Source organism: Apteryx mantelli, chromosome 7 (genome assembly GCF_036417845.1).
Source record: "Apteryx mantelli isolate bAptMan1 chromosome 7, bAptMan1.hap1, whole genome shotgun sequence".
Classification (NCBI taxonomy): Eukaryota; Metazoa; Chordata; class Aves; order Apterygiformes; family Apterygidae; genus Apteryx; species Apteryx mantelli.
In genome coordinates this window covers 5,885,528-5,904,986 of record NC_089984.1, presented here as the reverse complement: position 1 = coordinate 5,904,986, position 19,459 = coordinate 5,885,528, and the positions used below count along the sequence as shown (strand labels likewise).

Here is a 19,459-nt window from a genome sequence, read left to right as displayed (position 1 = left end):
GACACACATGTTCAGGATAGGAGAGATGCTACTGTAACTTACCATCAAAGTGCAAGAACGCACCGGGGGAGGAGCAAAGGCCTGGCTGAGCTTAGACAATACTGTCTAGTCTTGTGTCTTAATTGACAGAAATCAGTCATCCTCCCAAAATCATATCTGATACATACTGGGTGAAAGATATCCTGTGTTGGGATGCTTTATTCCTGTCTTCTTTTTTATTTCTAGGAGTATGCTTATCCAGATGCCAGGGACAGACAGTACTTATTATTTTTCCATAAAGGAGCCAAAAAGACACGATTTGATCTAGAGAAATACAATCAACTCAAGGATGCAATTGCTCAGGTAATGAGAGTTTTTCCAGAACTAAAAAGACAAAGAACTTTGCTTACTTGCTGGTTTTGTAGCTGCTATTAATAGATGCACCTCAAACAAGAATGGATGTCGTAAGTTTTCAGCCTATTTTCTTGTCACAGCCTCAGTGCAATCACTGGATTGGCTTTGATCTGCCCAGGAATGGAATTGCTGGATACATAAATCAACGTCAGACAGTTGCCTATATCTATCCATACGGGTCTCTTAGAAACTGCTGGCAAATCTTGAGTTGCTTCAGGCACCTGGGCCTCAGGGGCCTAGTTCAAGATTTCATTTCTCTTGACTCCTACACACCAGATGGGTTTAGTGAGGAATGAAGACTTGCATCCATTTAGTTCACATCTCCCTGACATAACACTTGAGTACACTGGATTGCAGACCTGGAAAATAGTGTTCAAAAATGAAACTGTCTTGTTAGAGGAGATGGGAGCAGATTTTTCATATTCTAAGTGAAGACCTTTTTTGGTAGTCTGTCTGCATTGTGGGATCGGATGAACTGCAGAAGGGAGGCAGGAGCAGAAAGAGCAGAGCTACCACATCCTCTTTTCCCTATTCCATATCATTCTCTGCTTATTCCCAGGCTCTAGAAATGACAGTGTAGGATATTCAGGGCAAATTGTCTTCTCTTTGCCTTGGAGGAGCTGCATGAGGAGTAGAGAGAGATCAAGGCTAGGCTCTGGATGCAAGAACCCCAGTTTTCTATGCTATGTTGACTGCTGATCCCTTCGGGTTTTTTTGGTTGGTTTTGGTTTTGGGGGAAGGCAGGGAGGCGCTGAGCTTTTCTTCTAGTGTCAATCATTCCTGTTAATCTAGAGTGTGTACCTCTAAAGAATGTGGGAGATGAGGACCTAGTGAGCTTATGGGGATTGTGTCTTCCCCACTATTTTTCTTTCCTTTTGTTCCATTCACAAAGCACAGCTCTTCCACATGGTAGATCTGCACATCTCGATTTCAGCCTCTAGGTTTTTGGCTCTGCTACGGTCACTTACAGCACTTTTTTTTTGCCTTAGTGGTTGAATGTAGACAAATTGTGAGAGGTACAGAGCCCCGATCCTTCAGGAAGTGCTGGAAATGTTTTTCCCGGAATCTCAGCCTGTGACTTTGTTTTACTCTCTGTACGCTTCCCTCCTGGATAGGAGAAACAAGGAAATATGAAAAAAGCTTTCCATTCTATAAAGGGGCATGGGATTGGAGACGGTGTATTGGGAGCCTGTTCTTTATAATGTATCTTTTACTTTTAGGCAGAATTGGACCTTAAGAGGCTTCGAGATCCACTGCAGGTTCACCTGCCCATCCAGCAAATTGATGAAAAGGACTGATCAGCCAAGAAGCTCTGAACCCCGGCAAAAAACCTGTTCATAGCTCTTGCCTTTTTAATTAAAGCATTGCAGGTGGAAGCTGGGAGGTGGTGTGGGGGTGGAGGGTTTTTACCTTTAATCAAGACAAAGGACTGTAAGGGAGGGAAATATCTTAAATCCGAAGATGGGACATTGTGGAATGCTAGTTCTGAAAAGGGCTTGGCAACTAGTCACATTTAAAACTGTCTGAATGACAATTGTGTACAAATACAGGATTGGGGGGTTTCATGAAAAGAATGTAATGCTGGGGTAGGAGTGTCTTCTTCCAGCTTTGCAGGGTCTGCCTCTTGATAAGACACCAGCAGCCTGCTTAGCTTTTTAAATTTTCCTTTACCTGATTCAGATCTCTCTCTTTCTCTCTCAAAAAAAGAAAAGGGAAAAAAAAGAACACAGAATCCAAGCCACCTGGAGCCATGGCTGGTGATCGGAACTTGCGCTCCATCACCATTAACACGCACACTTCTGATCTGACCTGGTCTCTTTTATAAAGTTACTACAAGACTGCTTTCTACTGGAAAACCGTGAGCTTCCCCTCCCCAGCCCACCCCATGTGCTCCACTGACTTCCTCCCTTGCTTATTTGTAGCACAGAATTGATTGTAGCCAAGTGAGAGAAGGAACCAGTTTTGTTCTGGACATTTGATAATTGATATTTTGGATTATTCCTTAACTATATAAACTTTGAGTCCCAGTGCTCTTGAGCTCCTTCTAGAAATCAATGGCAGCATTGCATGAGAGTTTTTATATTCAGTCTTAAGGGAGGGAGATTCCCTCTTCCCACCCCAAATCTGATAGCCACCTGGACTATGAAATTATGAAGGCTTAAAGGATTATGAAACTGGCTCAGAATCATGACTCCTGCTTAACTGAACAGTTTTGGAACATGGAATAATTGTACTTGATATTTGACTGCTTGTGTAACAGGATAAAAAGTCTCACACATGATCAAAATATTTTCCTTGTTCAGAGGCTTTTTGAAAGCCTAGGCATCCTACAGTGCAAGACAGAACTGTTTCAGTTCACTAGCACTTTCCCCTACTTAAGTAGCTTTAAGTGAACTTTGTGCCCACGGGTCAGGATTTCTTAGGAGCGGCTAATAACATCTCTTGTTCTTAGCTAAAAGAAATAGAGGAAGGGAAGTCAACCTGTTGCCCTCTCTTCTAGCCAAGACTTGCTGATTTCTAAGCAGATAAAACATCTCTTCATTTGAAGTGGGTCAACCTCTTTTTTTAGCATCCTGCTGATAAATGCTGTGGAGACAGGATGAAGGTGGGAGAAGGGCACTAAGCTTTATATACAGAAAAGCTGGCTGTTTTTTTGACATTTCACTACTACTCCTCACTGTGTCATGGCAAGAGGCTTCCATTTTTTGGAGAACCATGTTTGAAAAAAAAATAAAAATCAGTATTAACCAGATGCCAGGTGCCTTGCAGATGTGGAAACACAGCTGGGATTGCTGCCTCTTCTCACTCAGTGGCATGTTGGACTGAATGGGTGCATGTTTCTAGTTTTACCTCCTCCCCCTTTTCCTCTGTCTTTCAATTTAATTACATTGTGTGATTATTTTTTATATGTTTTATCCTGTTTGTGTGATGAGTTTTAAAGGGAAAAAAATGAACACAATCCTGTAGCTGAATCCTTGGTGTGTGTTTGGGATGAGGGAGGGAGCATGGAGAAAAGTCCTTCTTTAAAAAAAAAAAAAAAAAAATACTGAACATGTGTAAAATCCTGTATCATTTATGAAATATGTATAAAAGAGCAATGTACTTCTGGAACAATAAATAACTATTCAATTTTTGAATCTGTGCTCTTGAATAACATTATTTCCCCCAGCTGAGAAGAGATTATTGTATGTGTGGCAGCTGTCTCCTGAGTTTCCTTCATTTCTCTTTGTTTAGGTTATTCCTTCCTGACCTTACATCACTGAGGCCGTGATGGTGCAGATAATAGCTTTCCTGAAGAAGCTTGGATGGAGATCTTGCTGCCTTACCTAGCTGCGTAACACAGGGATCTCAGGAGCAGTCAAGGTGGTGAGGTAGATGTAGAGTTGTTTGGTCTACCAAAGGCCTACCCTTGTTTGACCAGCATAGTAGCTCCCTGTGGCAGCTAACAAAATCTGGAGCCATGTGGCAGGTTGCAGGATAAGAATGTATATTTGGGCATGTAATATCCAGCAACCTCAAACATACCAAATGGTGTCAGAATATTTCAGTTAAAAGCTCTATGTTGCATTCAAGTGCTGTTTCAGAGGAAAATTGAAGTTTTAAGATTTTGTCCCTTTCTCTTGGGGCCCTTGAATGGCTATGATCTGGTTTGTAATGATGACATCTTTCATTCGTCAAGATTGGAAATCAGCCAAGGGTATATTTTCCCCTAAGTTTGTAGGGTGCTAGAATGAGATGTTAGATGCTGAAGATTTTTGTCATGATATGCCTTGATTGTGGAATCCATTATTGGCCAGTTTTCAATCAGTATTGGCCAGATCTCTTTGGGGATTTGGAAACAGAGGGGAGGGACTGGAATTTGTTAGTTGTTGTGACCTACCTTTAATCACTGTTGAAATTTAGCTCAACATTAAAACGCCTTTTCCTCCCAGCAGCCTGTAGCCTGCTGCCGTGTATAGGTGAGCTGCTGCCCTCCCTAGACAAACTGCTTGTAACAGTGGCATCAAAACTAGTCCAAATTGGCATCCAGAAGAACTCAAGACTTTCGCATCTGCCACTGAAATATTTTGAAAGCAGGAAAATGTTGTGATAAAATTGTACCTGCACATGCCTTAATGTTTTTTTAGAGATGATGTGGTGAAAGAAGTAAAGTAAGTCTACAACTGTACCCTGAAATGTGGACTCCCCTGGGGAATCTTGTCTGTCTGTATCCCTGGAAGCTTGCTCCTCCCTGCACTTCCAAGTGCACGTGTTGTCTCTGCTGGCACTGGGTGGCACTCCACAGACCTCAGGAACTCAAATCTTGGTGCTTCTGCTTTTGCTCTCCTCGAATGCTGTTCATTCTTCTCCTTTGCGTTGTTGTATAGCGACATCGGCAAACTGGTTTACAGTAGATATTTCATGTCTATAAGCCAGGCAGGTAACAGGGTCCTGTCCCGCTGGCAACACTGCCTGAATCTTACTGCAACACTGTTCTTACAACCTTGTGAAGGATAAGCAGCATTGTGTTTTGCAGTGTTCAGATACCCCTTTTCTCTTCCTACCGTTTTCAGTTTTCATTTGCTTAATCTCTCTTTCCTCTCTTTATGTCAGGGAGCTTTCAAATAAATATGTGTAAAATTTATAATTGTCCAGCGAAATGTATTAGGTTGTTTTTTTCCACGCCTGCAAGGTCCTAGTTTGCAAGCCTTTCCGGGGGAGGTGTCATGGTTCTTTGCTCTTGAAAAACAAAGAGGAAACCTTCTCTCTCTTTCCCTGTAACTTTTCCTACCTGACAGGCAGTGATGATGATTACCATGTAGAAGTGCTTGCACTTTTTCCACGTTGGTTCTAAGAGGGTTTGCATGTTACTCTGAAACTGTTGCTGGCTGTCAGATCTTTGCAGTATATCAGCCAAGTGAAGCTGCCTACTCTGGAATGTGTTTCTGAGTAAGTGGAACAGTTTATTTGATCTGCTCTTTGTGTTTTTGTGTGGAATTGTAAATCTAAAGTGCTGTTCGCAGTGCAACATTGTGTGCCTCTTTTCACCTGAGGAAGAAGCTTTTTCATATCTTAAATATATTTCTATTTACCCCTAGAGATTCCAATTATTCCCCTTAAATAATCAGTTTTATTTCTATACTGACATTAAAGGGAGGAGAATTAGAATATGGGAACGAAAATTAAACTTACTGTATACCTTCAACCTGAAGTATTAGAGAAGCTGGTGCTACAGTGTAGCATTGTGGCTCTGTGAACTTGTAAGAGGTGGATTCTACTCCTGTTTCTGCCACTGACTAGTTTAGCCATAGTGGCTGTTCTATCTCTATGCCTTGATTTTTCCATCTGCAAATTGAGGATCATGGAAAAAATACTGGATTCTGCAGGACCTTTGGAAAAACACACTCAAAATACCAAGTTCAGCATCACAGGGCTCCTGTAAGTGAAAGAAGGCAACTGCTCTTCACTGGGAGTCATGTTCTGTTTGATGTTAATATGATCTTAGTTTTTAACTTTTTCTCCTGTTGAACATGCTCATACTTCACCCAAACACACATTCGCTCCCTGATCTCAACAGCCCTTCCCATTGACACTGTGTCCTGGGACAAATTGTTTACAGAAACAAGAGCTATCTAGAAGTCCTTGACATTCTTGCAATCCATCTCAGCAGCCTGTCAAGGCTTATTGTGAACTTACATCCTCAAATCAGTTGCAGACAGGGATCCTGTTGCATGTGTCGGGTTCTCATCGCCTTCAGCGGCAGGAAGTGCTGATTAGCTCTTCCGCCTGCCCCTTCTAGACAAGCTACACTGGTTACGCTCCTGCAGCAAGGGCTTGTTCTTGACACGCCTCACTTTGATCAAACATTGGTGTGTCTTGAGAGGTGGCTCTGACGAAGGGAAAAGGCCAGCTTCAGCAAATACTAAAGGGTCTTTATTCACTCATCCATTATAAATAAACAGCATAATGCTTTCCAGCCCAGCTAACTCTTGGAAGACTTTCAGCTTCCTTGGGTGAGGTTAAGCTCCCTACATCTCTGGAAGAGGTGAGAGGTTTGATTGCCACCTACAAAATTATAAACGTGGAACTGTAACTGCTTCATCTTCAGCTAGCCTAGCTGCTTCTCTCCTAAATGGGCCCAACCCAGAGGCTAGGCATAGACAAGAGCTAGCTCCTTGTTTTCCAGCACTCTTTCTTGTATTTGGAATAGACATACCTGGGCTTAGACAGGGATAAGTTTGGAAGGTCATTTCCCTTAAGTACCAAAATAAAATCCCAGGTCTCTACTTATTTTAATATCATCTTCTCCCCCTTGCATCTTTTAGCCTGCACTGACAGCTCCTTTCAGAAAATACTAAAGTGATCCTGATTCTTCTCTCTGCTTGGGAATTCAAGCTGCCTCATCTCTGAGTGTGCCTCAGTCCGAGGTGTCAAGCCATGGGGAGTGGAAGTGGAGGTCAGGAAGAGTAGATTTACCAGATCTCTCTAGGGAGTGCAGGCCCTACAACGTCTAGAGCACTCCATTGGACTTGAGTCCTCTTCCCCCTCTGGAGACTCTGTAGGTGGAAGATCAATATTTCCCCTTCCCTATTGGGAATAAGTGCTCCAGTTTCTTGAGACAGAGACTTGCGCTGGTCCAAATTGCACTCTAATACAGACTGCTGCTATTTGTGTGGGAACCGGAACTAGGTATGTCACCTGAGGTACCATGCAAAGCGAAGAGAGAGTGCTGATAGAAGAGCTGCCTCTGGTGTTTCTTCTAGGAGTCTCACGTGGTCCTTGTCTTTCCTGTGGATCCCAAGGATGCTTAGAGGCAGCACACTGAATCTTCTGTAGCTTTAGACTTTTTCCTTGAACTAGATACTTGTGAATTTGAAAGTGTCAGCTTTGGGAATGCTGGGGCCTCTCCTTTCTTAGTCCTTCTTGGAGAACCTGAAAGGAACTGTTTTGAGACCTTTGAGGCTTTGGAGCTGTGTGAAAGGGGATTAGGATGCAGTTTATTTCTGTATGTTAATTGTCAGTTGTCAGTCACTTGGACACAACTGTCAAAACATTAGTAATGTCAGACCTAATGCACCACCTACAAAAATAAAAACAGCTGGTAATGAAACAGTTCAGAGAGAGAAATATGCACACCTCTAACATGAATAGAAAGTTCAATTCAACTTGTCAGTTTTATTTACCCAGGATCATGAATCAACCTCTGAATGAAAATAGCAAAATACAACTTCCTGTGGCTTACTGTATTATTCTGTGTTCAATTTTAGTTTCTCTTCTGGGAATTCACATAATCACCTTCGAGCGCTATCTGCCCTGCTAGCTTTGCGTATAATGAATTTGTTCTCCTTTCCTATTGTTGAAAAAAACTTTCTGGTACTGCACAGCTGCCAGCACAATATAGCCACAGAGATTTCTTTTGTTGGTAGGAGCAATGACAGTCACTTATAAAGCTTCTTTCATCATTCACTGGAGTCGTTCACCATGAAAAAAATCCTCCACTGCTGGGGTGGAGCAGAGCAACATACTGCACTTTATTGCCAAGGGAGCACCCAGACAGGGACACCATTGAGGGCTTTCTATAATGTAGAGTATAGGTGCCACCTCTACGCAAAGCAGTCAAATACCCAAGTTCTCGTCTCGTGCAAACGCAAGTTAAGAAGAATGGAGCCAAGGTGTTTTTTTTTTTTTTTTTTTTCTTTTTAAACCCATGGGACTTGAAGCAAGGACGTCAGCCTCCAAGTTCTTCCTTGCATCAGCCTGCTGCAGAAATGTGGGGTGCAAGAGAAATGGGGAAATGCCCGCACTTGCTTGATTGTGGAATTGGTGGAAGCTAAGTGTATTCTTTGCTGATGGATAGCTCTCTGCCTGCAGACAATTTCCTGGGGGAGGATTGTATAACTGTTGTTCAAATAGCAGGGGCGACCTGTGTGTGTGTTTGTTTATGTATGTGTTTGTATGTTTAATATATATGTATGCGTATATATACATAAACACAGCTATTAATCTATCCTCTGCAACTGAAGAGGAGCTACAGCTAGTGAGATGAGAGCAAAGGTCCCTTTCTGTTCATTCATGTTGTCCTTGGTATCTCTTGCTGCCCATCATGGTGCTTGGTTTACTTTAGTAGAGAAAGGATTTAAGTAAACTGGGGACTAGCACGTTTCATTTCATCTGCACCTAGAGCACATGGTTGTGACCTGCAACTCCACCCAGTTTGGTTTGAAACCAGTAAGGTAGAGGTTTTCAATCTTTCAATTTTGCATTGAAGTAAATTCAGCACTTGTTGGGTGTTGACTTTTGGGATTTTTTTCCCCCCTGAAGACAGAGAACACAAGACCACTGCAGGAAAATTTCTTTATTAGACTTCTTTAATAATCTGGCTACAGTGGTCAGGGTAGGTGACCAGGAGTGGAAAGGGTCTTTGTCTAACACGGGAACAGTTTGCTTCCCCGCAGGACACCAGTCCTTCACTTTGACTGATGTTCCCATTGTAGTGCTGCTCGAGGCACTCGTCTGCAATCTCTGCTCAGAAGGCTCGCTTCTCCTTTGGCCACTATTTCCTGTAGTTAAGGCTCTTTAGCTGGTGTTTTCTGACTGGGGGAAGCCATGAAGTCATATGACTTGTGGAAGGAGCAGAGATAACAAGCACCAGTCTGTTCTTCTCTATCCCTTCGGGATGTCCGGGTGTCCCCTGGTTAGAATTCTTCTCCGGATAAGATAGTGGAGGTGTCACTATGGGGCAGTCGGGCAAGAAAACAATAGCGGGTTGAGTCCAAAAACAAAATCGATCAGTAAGTACATCTCTGTTGTCAGTAAGGGGCAGAGCTGCTCTGAGGAGGTCAAGGCTGGACCTGTACCCCACGTTTCTTCAGCTTCTTCCTCTGATAAACCTCCAGGAGAGCTATCACAGTTGCTGTTCAGAAAGCTTGGGGTCAGAAGCTCCACCGAGAGGAAGACTGCAAGAGCCACAGTGTGTGCAAGGGTTTTCAAGTCTGTTACTCAAGTGGCAACTGTTCCTTGGCTGAGTGGGATGTTCCAGTACTTATTTTTCTCTATCAGCTTCGTTGTCCAGTTGCAGCCAGTGTCTTCGATGGGTGAGTAAAGAGGCATTGCCTTCAAGCTTATTTCTGTTTACTGCCTTTAAGGTACATGCTGAGCCTTGATATTCTTAGGTGAAAAGCTGGCATACAAGATAAACATCCTTTTTACTGAAGATGGTGCAAAATTCTTTCCATTTGGAAGGACGCTTCTGTTGCAGAGCCCGTATTATGAGAATCCCTGCTGCCAAGGTCTTTAAAGCACTGGGGAATTTTCCTCTCCCCTAGCAGTGGAGACTGCACGCCATTTTTTCACCCACTCGCCTGGCAAATTTTACCTGAATTTAGGGCCATAATGCAGTGTTGCTCATTTTGTTACTTATTTTTGTCAGAGCAGAGACCTCCAGTTACACAATACATACAGAATTAACCTTTCTGCAGAATGGCGGACTTATGAATGCTTATTAGTCTGATCTGTTATCCAATGTATATGTTAAAATGCCAGCCAGAGAATTAATGATATCATCAAGATTACAAATTGAATAGCTCTACGTGATAACTAATGCTCTTGTCGTGCTGAATTACCCAGGCCAAACATAAAGTGTTGGGGAGGAAGAAAATTGAGCCAAGAAAAATGAAAAACTGAGAGATCTGGAGACTGTTCTACATCTTGTGCAAAATTCCCATGCTTTCATTGTTTGGGTAGAGAGACAAAAGATTGGTCCTGTTTTCTTGCAGTTTTTTCAAAAAAAAAAAATTTTTTTTTTTTTCCCATAAACTGTGTTACCAGGAATGCGTGGTGTCTGCAGGGAGGTTGGCTTGCGGCAGCCCTGGCAGTCTGAGGATGGCCGCCAAGGTCTGCAGTGCTTGCTTTTTCTGCTTGTCTGCCTCCCCTTTGCTCCTCTCTGAAATTCTCCAGAGACACGAAGGAAGGGAGGATGTGCTACCCCATTCCCCTGAAATGCCTTATTTTAGCTCTTTCTGAGGCACTGCATCTTCATCTCAGTAAATTTTGCCTTTAAATTATCTTCTGTCTGTTTAGGAAACAATAAAATCTCCCTGGATGAGTGTTTGCAGATTCTATCTGCAAAAGGATACTTTGTAAAAGTTAATTACATTGTATGAAAGCTAGTGAGAGTGTGTGTATTTTTGGTGCTGCCCAGCTGGGAAGCTGACAGGGCATTCCTCACTTTGCCTTGTTTGGCATTTAACGCTGAAAGCTTTTCATCTTAGTGACTCACCCTAAAGCCAAACCAAATCACACTGTGGAAACCAAGCGAGTTAAACTGAGGGAAGCCCAGAGGAAGCTCTCTGCAGCTGTGTGCAAATCGCTGGTCTCTTCCTCCCTGAGAGGTCAAGTAACCTTCTGGAGGATGGGATTTAACAGCACTGCTGCTGTCTGTGGTAAGGGGAGGCAAGAAAAGGCAGGTAAAATAGTGCACAGAGAATTGAGAGCCTCATCAGAGAGTGCTGCTACAGGTCCCTCTGCTGTTCAGTACAACCAACGACTGCCTCTGGTGGGAGTAAATCTGCTTCTCAGCACATCTCATGAATTATGGTGCTAGAGATTTCCTTCGTAACCCAGACCTGCTTTCTCTTGTCACCTTGCAGCTCTGCAGCACTCATGGCTCCTGCAGCTGTGTTTTATGCTGGACTCAAGGTCAAACGAAATGTAGCTATGGCCAAGGATGGTGTAAGGATGTTTGTCAAGAGAGATGGTATGTTTGTGAGAAGGTACAAGATAGCGCGTCAGTGAAGCAGGTATTTGCAGAAGGACCTAAATAAGGCTGCCTCGAAATCCGTTCCCAAAAGCATTTAGTTCCCACTTTAAAGTTGGTGAAGCAAATCAAAATACTGAACCACGGTTTGTCTGCATCCGGAATATTTTATTAGAGACAATACAATGTCTATTTTTTCCCCAGATTGCATCACCTCGTTGTTTAAACACAGCGAACAGAGTAATTCTAGAACTTAAAGAGAAATATAGTACAGAAAGTACAGTGTACCAGTCTCCAGCCTGTTGAGATACATTTCATTAGAATGATTGGTTTTATTAGCCTAGTTCTAGCAAATGGTAATCAATTTTCCTTGCTCAAGGCAATACTAGCATTCATTTTGCTTAATAGGGAATAGCTGGTCATGGGTAAGTGGTGCTTAATCAGGTATTAAATGTACATGAAAATGTAACCTCTTGACTTTTAGTGAGGAAGCTGCCAAATCGGGGTTAATTCTGACAAGGCTGAAAATGTAATGAATGCTTTCATTCTTCATTTTTTCTCCCTATGGTGTTCTTCTATTTTAATTGTTTGCAGAAGGTTCAGAAAGGCTTCTGAAAAGGGACACACTGCTTGAGTGCTGCATGAAGGTACCACATGGTCCATTTGCTTATATCTTGCCTACACATTCACTCACAAACATCTGCTCTGCCTCTCATATGGAGATGAGGGTCTGTGGACTCGCAGGGAACATGACTGCATAAACAGTTGAGCATTTTGCCCCCCAGAAGGTCCTGATGCAGAGCTTCATGCTCTCTGGATTTTAAAATAATAATTAAAGTAGGAAACTCAGAGATATGGGGAAGCTGTTTCACATGCAGGGAGGCTAAGAACATCGTCATACAAACCACAGTAGATGATGTGATTCATAGAGGGGGAGTCTGCAAGGAAGACTGAGATATATCTAAGTGGATCTTTAAGTGGAGAGGTTGCCTCACAGATCAGGGTGATAGCCCTTTAACCTCACTTGTTACAGATGTACATGGCTATAGGAGTGACAACAGAGAACCAGGTGCCAGGTAAATGAAGCGGAGTCTCTTTCTCATACATCACCTCTCTAAGCATCCACTCTTGGCTGGGTCAGGCTGCTGGGCTATAGATGGACTTTGTTCTGGCCTGAGATAGCAGTTCTTATGCTTAGCTGTTTGAAATTGTGTCTTGAAGCGAAGAGGAGCTAATAATGATGCTTACAGTGGCTTGCAATTATATAAGGCCATAATGACCATAACTGAAACAATATTTTCCTTTTGTACAACTTGAATGTAACATTCCTGTTGCACATCTTGCAGGTTGTGTTTTAACTAGTGCTTTGCAAGGCGATCTCTGGCTTGTGGTTATAGCAGCTGTGAGAGCTGAAATGAGCTCTGGATGGATTTTTAGAGAGGCTGCAAAACTGTCTGGAGCCTGCTCCTCTTCTCCAGGCACGTGGGAGAGTTATCAGTGACTTCAGGACAGGTTTGCAGATGCTCACTTAGCACCTGACCAAAAGGGTGGTTGTCCCAGGCTTGATCTAGTGCCCCCAGTACATATTTCCTGTGGCAAAATCACCCCTGGAACTCAGGTTTGCTTATATGTATTCTCCTGTCACACTCTACAGCAGCTAAAGAGCCAGTCAGACTTGCATAATGTTGTAAGTTTGCTATTTCTTCCAAGACATTTAAGCCAAGCTTTCAGAATTTTCCATGAGGCAATTAGTTAGCTGGTATTGCTCTTTCTCCCCAGGGATCTCTATCTATCACAAGGATTCTGTTAAGTCAGGAATGGAAAAAGAAATTATTTTGCGTTTTTTGCATTTCTTGCAAGTATCAGTCAGCACCTTGGTTTGATATTTACCAGATGTTCTCTCTTGTCCCGTACTGCATGTCTCAGCTCTGGACCCCTGCTCTGCCTACATCAGCCTAAATGAGCCCTGGAGGAACACAGATCATCAAATAAATGCTTCCCACGGCCAGCCCACCTGTGACAATCAAATCGATGGGGAGTGGTATCGCTTCACCGGCATGGCTGGCGATGCCATGCCTACCTTTTGTATCCCTGAGAACCACTGCGGGACCCATGCTCCCATTTGGTTGAATGGCAGCCATCCGCGAGAGTTGGATGGCATCGTCCCGCGCCAAGCCTGTGCCAGCTTCAACGGCAACTGCTGCCTTTGGAATACCACCATTGACGTCAAGGCATGTCCAGGCGGGTACTACGTCTATCACTTAACCAAGCCCAGCGTTTGTTTCCACGTGTACTGTGGGCGTAAGTAACAGCTGATATCTCTTTTCTGAAACCCTTTCTTCCTTGTGGTGCAGGAGGGGTAGTGAGTGCCTGTATTCCTGAGACAGTGACCAGCTTCTTGCTTTCTCACCCAGGAATGTGTCAGATGATGCAGTGCAGATGGTGGCCTGTCTACATGAGACTGATTAGACAGTTTCACTTAAGTGAATTGTAGTCTTTGTTCAGCTACTGTGAATCTTGCCTAGCTGACCTGGCCATAATGATTTTAACGCTTGCTGAGGGCCCTCTGGTTTGTCTTGGCATGCTACCAAAGACAAAATTTGCATCTGTGCCTTGCAGTAATTAAGCCAGATTGTTTCTGATCAGCTTCAGCAGTTTAGCTTTCCTAATGTGAGCCAGGCCTGTGACTGATGGACTGGACGCAGGACATAAAGCTGACGGTACCAGTACAGTATTTTCCGTGCATGCTCAGTGGCTTGTGTTGACAACATTCTTGTCATGCCCTAGATTTCTATGACATCTGCGACGTGGTGGATTGCCAGGGCTCCTGCCTGGACACCAATGACTGCGCATGTTCCCCGGGGACGACACTAGGACCTGATGGACAGACCTGTCTTGGTAAGGACAGAAATAAGTCGGGTCAATTATTGATGCTTTCCTTCCCATTTGGTTTATTGCTCCCATCTCAGTCTGTTATCTTAAAAAGCAAAATAAAAAAAGGAAAAGAATGCCTGAGATGAGTTTTCCCCCTTGCTGCCTAGAATAGGTCTTTGGTTCTGTAAATGATCCCCAGTCTCTCCCTGCAGGGTGAGATGCAACATTTCACAACTGAACACATTCTGTTGGCCCTGGAGCTATGTGGTTACGGAGGCTAAATTTGCTTTCTGTATGGTCCAGCTGCAGGCTGGACGAAGAGCCCACGCTGAGGGCTGCAGCTTTGCTGTCAGTGGCTGAGTTTCTACGCAAGAGCACTGTGCAGTCTCATTGTATTCAGATACTGCCTTGCAGTCTCTCATTAGATGTTTCCTCTCACCCACTCTTTGACTCTTTCCTCCAAGAATGGTCTCTTTGGCTGGTGTGGGGCTACACACTAGGCTTTAATACACTTACTGTCCTTGTGGGACATTGTCCAGGGCTTGGGATTTGAGAAGACCTAAAGAGTGCAGGTCCCAGCACAGCCTGAGTGGTTTTAGGCAGCGTGACAAGGCGAGTGCTTGGTAGCTGTGCTGGCAGAGACCAGCACAACGGGCAAGCGGAGCAGGAAGGAAGTAGGTGGAAGGCTGGAGAGGAGACCGGAGGGCTATGAGAACAAAGCAGGGAGGGTGGGCTTCAGGGATTTGTGAGGTGCTGTGAATCCCTGAGGAGAGGATAGCTGTGGTTGTGTGTGTGGTACTGGGAGGAAGGCAGCTGGGCTGTGAGGTCTTAGGAGGGGACAGTGTGTGGGGCAGTGCAAGGGGCTGGGGAGGGGTGGCTCTCTGGGGTCTGCAGAGTCACACGGCTGGATGAGCAGAGGCAATGTTGGGAGTGAAAGGGGTGCCAGTGATCTGTGGAAGTGGGCTTTCATCTTTGTCTTTGAGGCTTGATTTGATGGAGAAGTCGAGAGCAGAGTTGGTCGGGGAGGCTACATGGCAGATCAGTCATTTCCATACGGACTCTGACTGCAAAGCAGGCGTGGGTGGTTTCTTTCTTCACACTCCTCATGTCTGTGGGCATTGGGGCAGGGACTATAGTCGTTACTATCTGTGGAGAGAGCACCCCAGCCCTGCTGCAGATTTACATTCGCTCACACCATTTCTACAGAAAGGTTTTGCCAAAGCTGCTCCACGTCTCTGCAGCTGAGTGACTGACTTAGCTCTCCCAGCTAATTAAAAGCATCTATCAGCCACTTCTCTGCAAGACTTCCAGGCAGAGAAGTGCCCTTGATGAGCACCGACACTCAATAAACCCGTGGCGGGTTTGCAGGGCAGGATTTCCTGCAGCAGTGAGGCACACAGGAATCCTGAGCCTGTCCACATGTGCTGGAGCAGCCTTCATCCCCCCGTGGCAAGGCTGGGTGGGATTTCCCCACTGCTGCTTCTCTCTGTGATAAGCAGATGGTACAACACCTCAGCAGTAGTAATCACACTGGTTTACCTACCTGCAGCCTCACTTGTCATATGGCTCACTCATCTTTCTAATGAGTTTCTGTTGTGATGAGTAATGGCACAATCACATTTACTTTGAAAGCAATCCTGGTGGTCTTCCAAAAAGCCCAAACACATCCTATGCCTGTTCTTCCTTTTCCAGCCCACTGGATGCTGAAGATGCTGCAGTAATGCTAAGCAGCTCTGTCTGTGTACCTTCCCTGTACTAGGCTGACTTTTCTTTGGTACGTTATATGCTTTGAATCCCAGAGCAGAACTGCTGATCCAAATTTATATGTTCATTCACAAACTCGCTTAGGGGTTAGAGTTATATCTTAGACTTCCTGTCATGGGTCAGCCAGCTCTGTGCATTGCCTTTCACCTCTTGGAGGCCTGGATTCGTGCTAGACTGAGTCATGGTTAAAATCAGTTCGTTCCCAACCTAGTCTCACAAAAACCAGCCTGTGACCCAGAAGTGCTGGTAGTTGCTACTGTGGAAGAGGAGGGACGGGACTGAAGTCACTTGGGACAGAACCTACTGGGTGTTGCAGAGCTTGGAGGACCCACAAGGTGAATTGCTGGGTACAGCTTTTGACCAAGCTAAGCCCTCTAGGACCTTCTAACAGCATCTCTCTGCCTGTAGGCACCCTCTTCACCCTCTGCTTTCAAGCAGTTTTATTTTTAGAAGGGAAAGTGTGGAGCCTGTCAGATGGGATATGTGAAAAGTGAAGTGTGCCTGTCTCTCCTGGACGTGCTTTGTGCCTCCCAAGGCAGGCTACCAGCAATTTCTTTGGCTAAGAATATCCAATTCATGTTACTTGTAGAAAGAGAACACACCACTAGCTGCAAGCTGCTGGTACTGTGTACATGTGGGACCACTTTACCTGAAAGAGCTCATCTCTGACCATGTATCTTAAAATGGTATTTTTCTTTTTCCTTGCTTTTAAGCTTCTGTCAGCTAGTAACTTCAAAGCTGTTTTGGTGAAACCCCATGAGAACCTTGATTGATAACCTCAACATTCTGTCCTGCCTAAGAAAAATCATCAGTTTTGTGGTACAGCAATCACAATGACTTTCCCTTCCTCTCTCCTATTTGATTCACATTTTGCCCGCAGACAGAGATTAAATCAGATTGAAGAATGAGAATCTCAGAGAACAAAGTACCTTTAAAAAAAAAAAAAAAAGCATAGGGGAACTTCAACCTTTAAAATAGAGAAAATTAGGAAGAATGTTCAGAGCTTTACTAAGAGATTCAAAAGCGTCTTCTGTCTTTTTCTTTCTCTCTCAATAAATACCGTCAGCACCCTGGAGGGCTCTAATCTAGAATTCAATGTAGCCAACACAGAGATGTGACACAAGTTCTGCTCATGGGTAAATTGCTTTGGGTTATAAGGACTCAGTTTAGGCCTGTTTCAGGGTTATTCCAGACCTTGATTCAGAGTCCGTTCCAGGCAGCACAGGATGCCAGCTCAGGCATTTCTCTTTCTTCTGAGTGGGAGAGGTAGGTGCTGCAGCTCTGTGGAGGACTACAGAGGAGCAGAGCAGGTCAGGAGGGCTGTTGTGGTGCAGTGAGAAGCTGAGTCACAGGAGGGAGAAACTCAGAACTGAGCTTTTCATCTCAGCTTTGGTACAGTGTGTCTGAGCAGCTAGCGGTTGTGGTGGTCTGTGTAATACCAGTGCCTCAGATCATGTCTCACTGCAGTGAGTTCACAATTTCTGTTCTTCAGGATCACCTGAGCTGTCTGGGGCAGGGAGCAATCGCAGCTGAGGCAAGAAGCCAAAATGATGAAATTTCTCACGACATGACTTTTCTGGGAAAGTTTCATGGGATTTGTTAAAATGTTTTGGTTTGATTTCAGCTTTGTTTATATGTTTATAGCTGTTTTTCATTCTTGTTTCTTTTCAAAATAAGGGTTGAATCATTTAAAATTGCTGTAGAATATTTGGTCACGTGTAGCAGTAGCAGGTGTAATATATAAATAGATAAGGTTTATTTTTGACTGATTCTGGTACTCACCTATTTTTATCGCGCAGTGAAATCATGTTAACTCTTTTAATGTCTTTGTGAGTGGAGCGGGGAGGAGTTTAAGATGAGAAGGTAAATTGAAACATGAACTCCCTCGGCACACGGAACCAGTTTGGAAGTTTCCCGGTGGGACCGTGTCCATCTGCTCTCTGAAATGGCTGCTGTCTGCATGCTGTTGTTTCCCTCAGGCCTGCTCAGGTAGGCACAGCATGGCAGGACAGTCTACTAGGGTCAGTAAATCGTGGCCTTCAGCATTTAGTGGGATTACTAATCTCTCTTACCCTGATCCAGGTCATGAGGCCAGGAAAGCTAGCCCATGGCCTGGCCAGCGCTCCCAGATAGCAGCCCCTTTTTTCCAGCCATGTGTTTACCAGGAGCACATTAATGACAGTGTGTTTTTTGCAGATGAGAACGAATGTGAGCAGGGGAATGGAGGCTGTAGCGAATTATGCGTTAACCTGAAGAACTCCTACCGCTGTGAGTGTGGGATTGGGCGCACACTGGGAAGCGATGGGAAAACCTGCGAAGGTGAGTTAGAAGGAGAAGGAGCAAAGATGTGAGATACCACAGTCTGCTGGAAACAATGTAAATCCCTTCTCTTGCAGTACTAGTTCTCTCTTGGCGCCTGGCAGCTGAGGTGAAAAGTCACTCACATCACTTTCGTGCTTGCCAATGATGTTATTACTGAAACATTCTTCTAATCAAGCAGAACAGAGTCTCCTTGTTGTTCTCCCTGCCTTCTTCATGACTCTTAGCCTTCACTTTTATTTATCTCCGTGAGGGGGAGAGGCAGCAGTGGACTTGGAAGGTTGGTTGTCCAGACAGAGCCTGTTACTGCTGGAGATGCCAGGGTTCAGCTCTGGAGATTTGTATGATAGTTGTACTGTGCTGACTGCCTGGGTCAGATTTAGCGTTGCTGTTTTTTGTCAGCTAGCATTAGGTTTGGGGTAATGTCTAGACTAGGGCGTGAGGATCTCATCACCTCCCAGAATAGAGTTTGAGGGAAGAGAGAGCTAGTCTGGGAGCTGAAGTTAGAGTTAGGATGAGGGTTGCATTTTGACTTTGCTTTCTGTTAGTGGTTAGCTGTGGGCTGTACTGTGTGAACTGCTGCAGTTACTTCCAGGTGGTCAAACCCCAGTGGTGGCACAGCCATGTTGGAAATCCCTATTAAGTTTGGACTGGTGCTTTGGCAGGGACTCAGACAGAAATTAAGCCCCTAATGTGGTTTTGAGCTGTTGTCACTTAAGATGTACCAATACCTTCAGGAAGAAATAGGAATAAACAGCAAAAATTGACTTATGCCTAATGTCCTCTGAGGTCAGCTATGAAGAGCACCATGGCTCTTGAAAGGCGAAGCTGCTATGGAGTGCGTTGACAGCTATTCTGGGGCCTCAAGCAGGAGTATGATGAACCTGGACTTTCCAGCCACCTGATTGCCAGAACTGGACACATCTGCAGCCTGCACGCAACTGTACAATAGTTGCTGCGTGGCAGATGTCTGTGGTGCAGAAATTGTGGGATTGTTGATAAAACACCAGTCCTGACGATGTCGCTGGCCTGGGGAAAGCTGCTGTGCGGAGTGCCCCTTATCTAGTTGTTCCCCTGGGGCTGACAGCCGTGGTGGGGCTGTAAGTGGCCTGTGGGCTTTGTTTCTTCCACGTCCAGCATGAGCTGGTGTGTTGTCACATAAACCAACTGCGCTATGTGGCAATTTTTATTCCTGAGCACTGCACACTTCTGACAGGGCTGGAATAGCCTGTGCTTGGAAATGCATTTGTTTTCTGAAGTTGGGCTTTAGATCCTTTGATATATCATTTGATTTCCTCTCTAGTAAAAGGGATGGTGCTTTTCCTGAGTTTAATACTGCTATTTGGGATTTTTTACAAACTTGTTAGTAGATTT

General features: G+C 44.4%; 2 protein-coding genes across 11 annotated transcripts in view; both read left to right on the top strand.

Moving 5' to 3' along the window:
- MCU (mitochondrial calcium uniporter) overlaps positions 1 to 3,530 on the top strand; it is a 97,662-nt gene extending 94,132 nt beyond the window's left edge. The window contains exons 7-8 of one of the 2 annotated variants that reach the window (XR_010884689.1): positions 226 to 342; positions 1,614 to 1,697. Coding sequence is in view for 1 of the 2 variants with exons in the window: in XM_067299695.1 (XP_067155796.1) it covers positions 226 to 342; positions 1,614 to 1,691 (195 nt within the window). In the remaining variant the exon portion in view is untranslated. Of the gene's footprint in view, positions 1 to 225; positions 343 to 1,613 lie in introns of both variants that reach the window. The other variant, XM_067299695.1, reaches the window with a different exon arrangement.
- The window catches only part of OIT3 (oncoprotein induced transcript 3), a 32,992-nt gene continuing 15,704 nt past the window's right edge, over positions 2,172 to 19,459 (top strand). Inside the window, exons 1-7 of one of the 9 annotated variants that reach the window (XM_067299689.1) lie at positions 2,172 to 2,251; positions 3,628 to 3,756; positions 4,326 to 5,322; positions 9,187 to 9,467; positions 13,055 to 13,429; positions 13,916 to 14,026; positions 17,963 to 18,085. In XM_067299689.1, coding sequence (XP_067155790.1) covers positions 9,404 to 9,467; positions 13,055 to 13,429; positions 13,916 to 14,026; positions 17,963 to 18,085 — 673 coding nt within the window. In that variant the 5' untranslated portion in view covers positions 2,172 to 2,251; positions 3,628 to 3,756; positions 4,326 to 5,322; positions 9,187 to 9,403. Of the gene's footprint in view, positions 2,252 to 3,627; positions 5,323 to 9,186; positions 9,468 to 11,021; positions 11,776 to 13,054; positions 13,430 to 13,915; positions 14,027 to 17,962; positions 18,086 to 19,459 lie in introns of those variants that run through there. The other 8 variants (XM_013959846.2, XM_067299688.1, XM_067299690.1 and 5 more) reach the window with 8 other exon arrangements.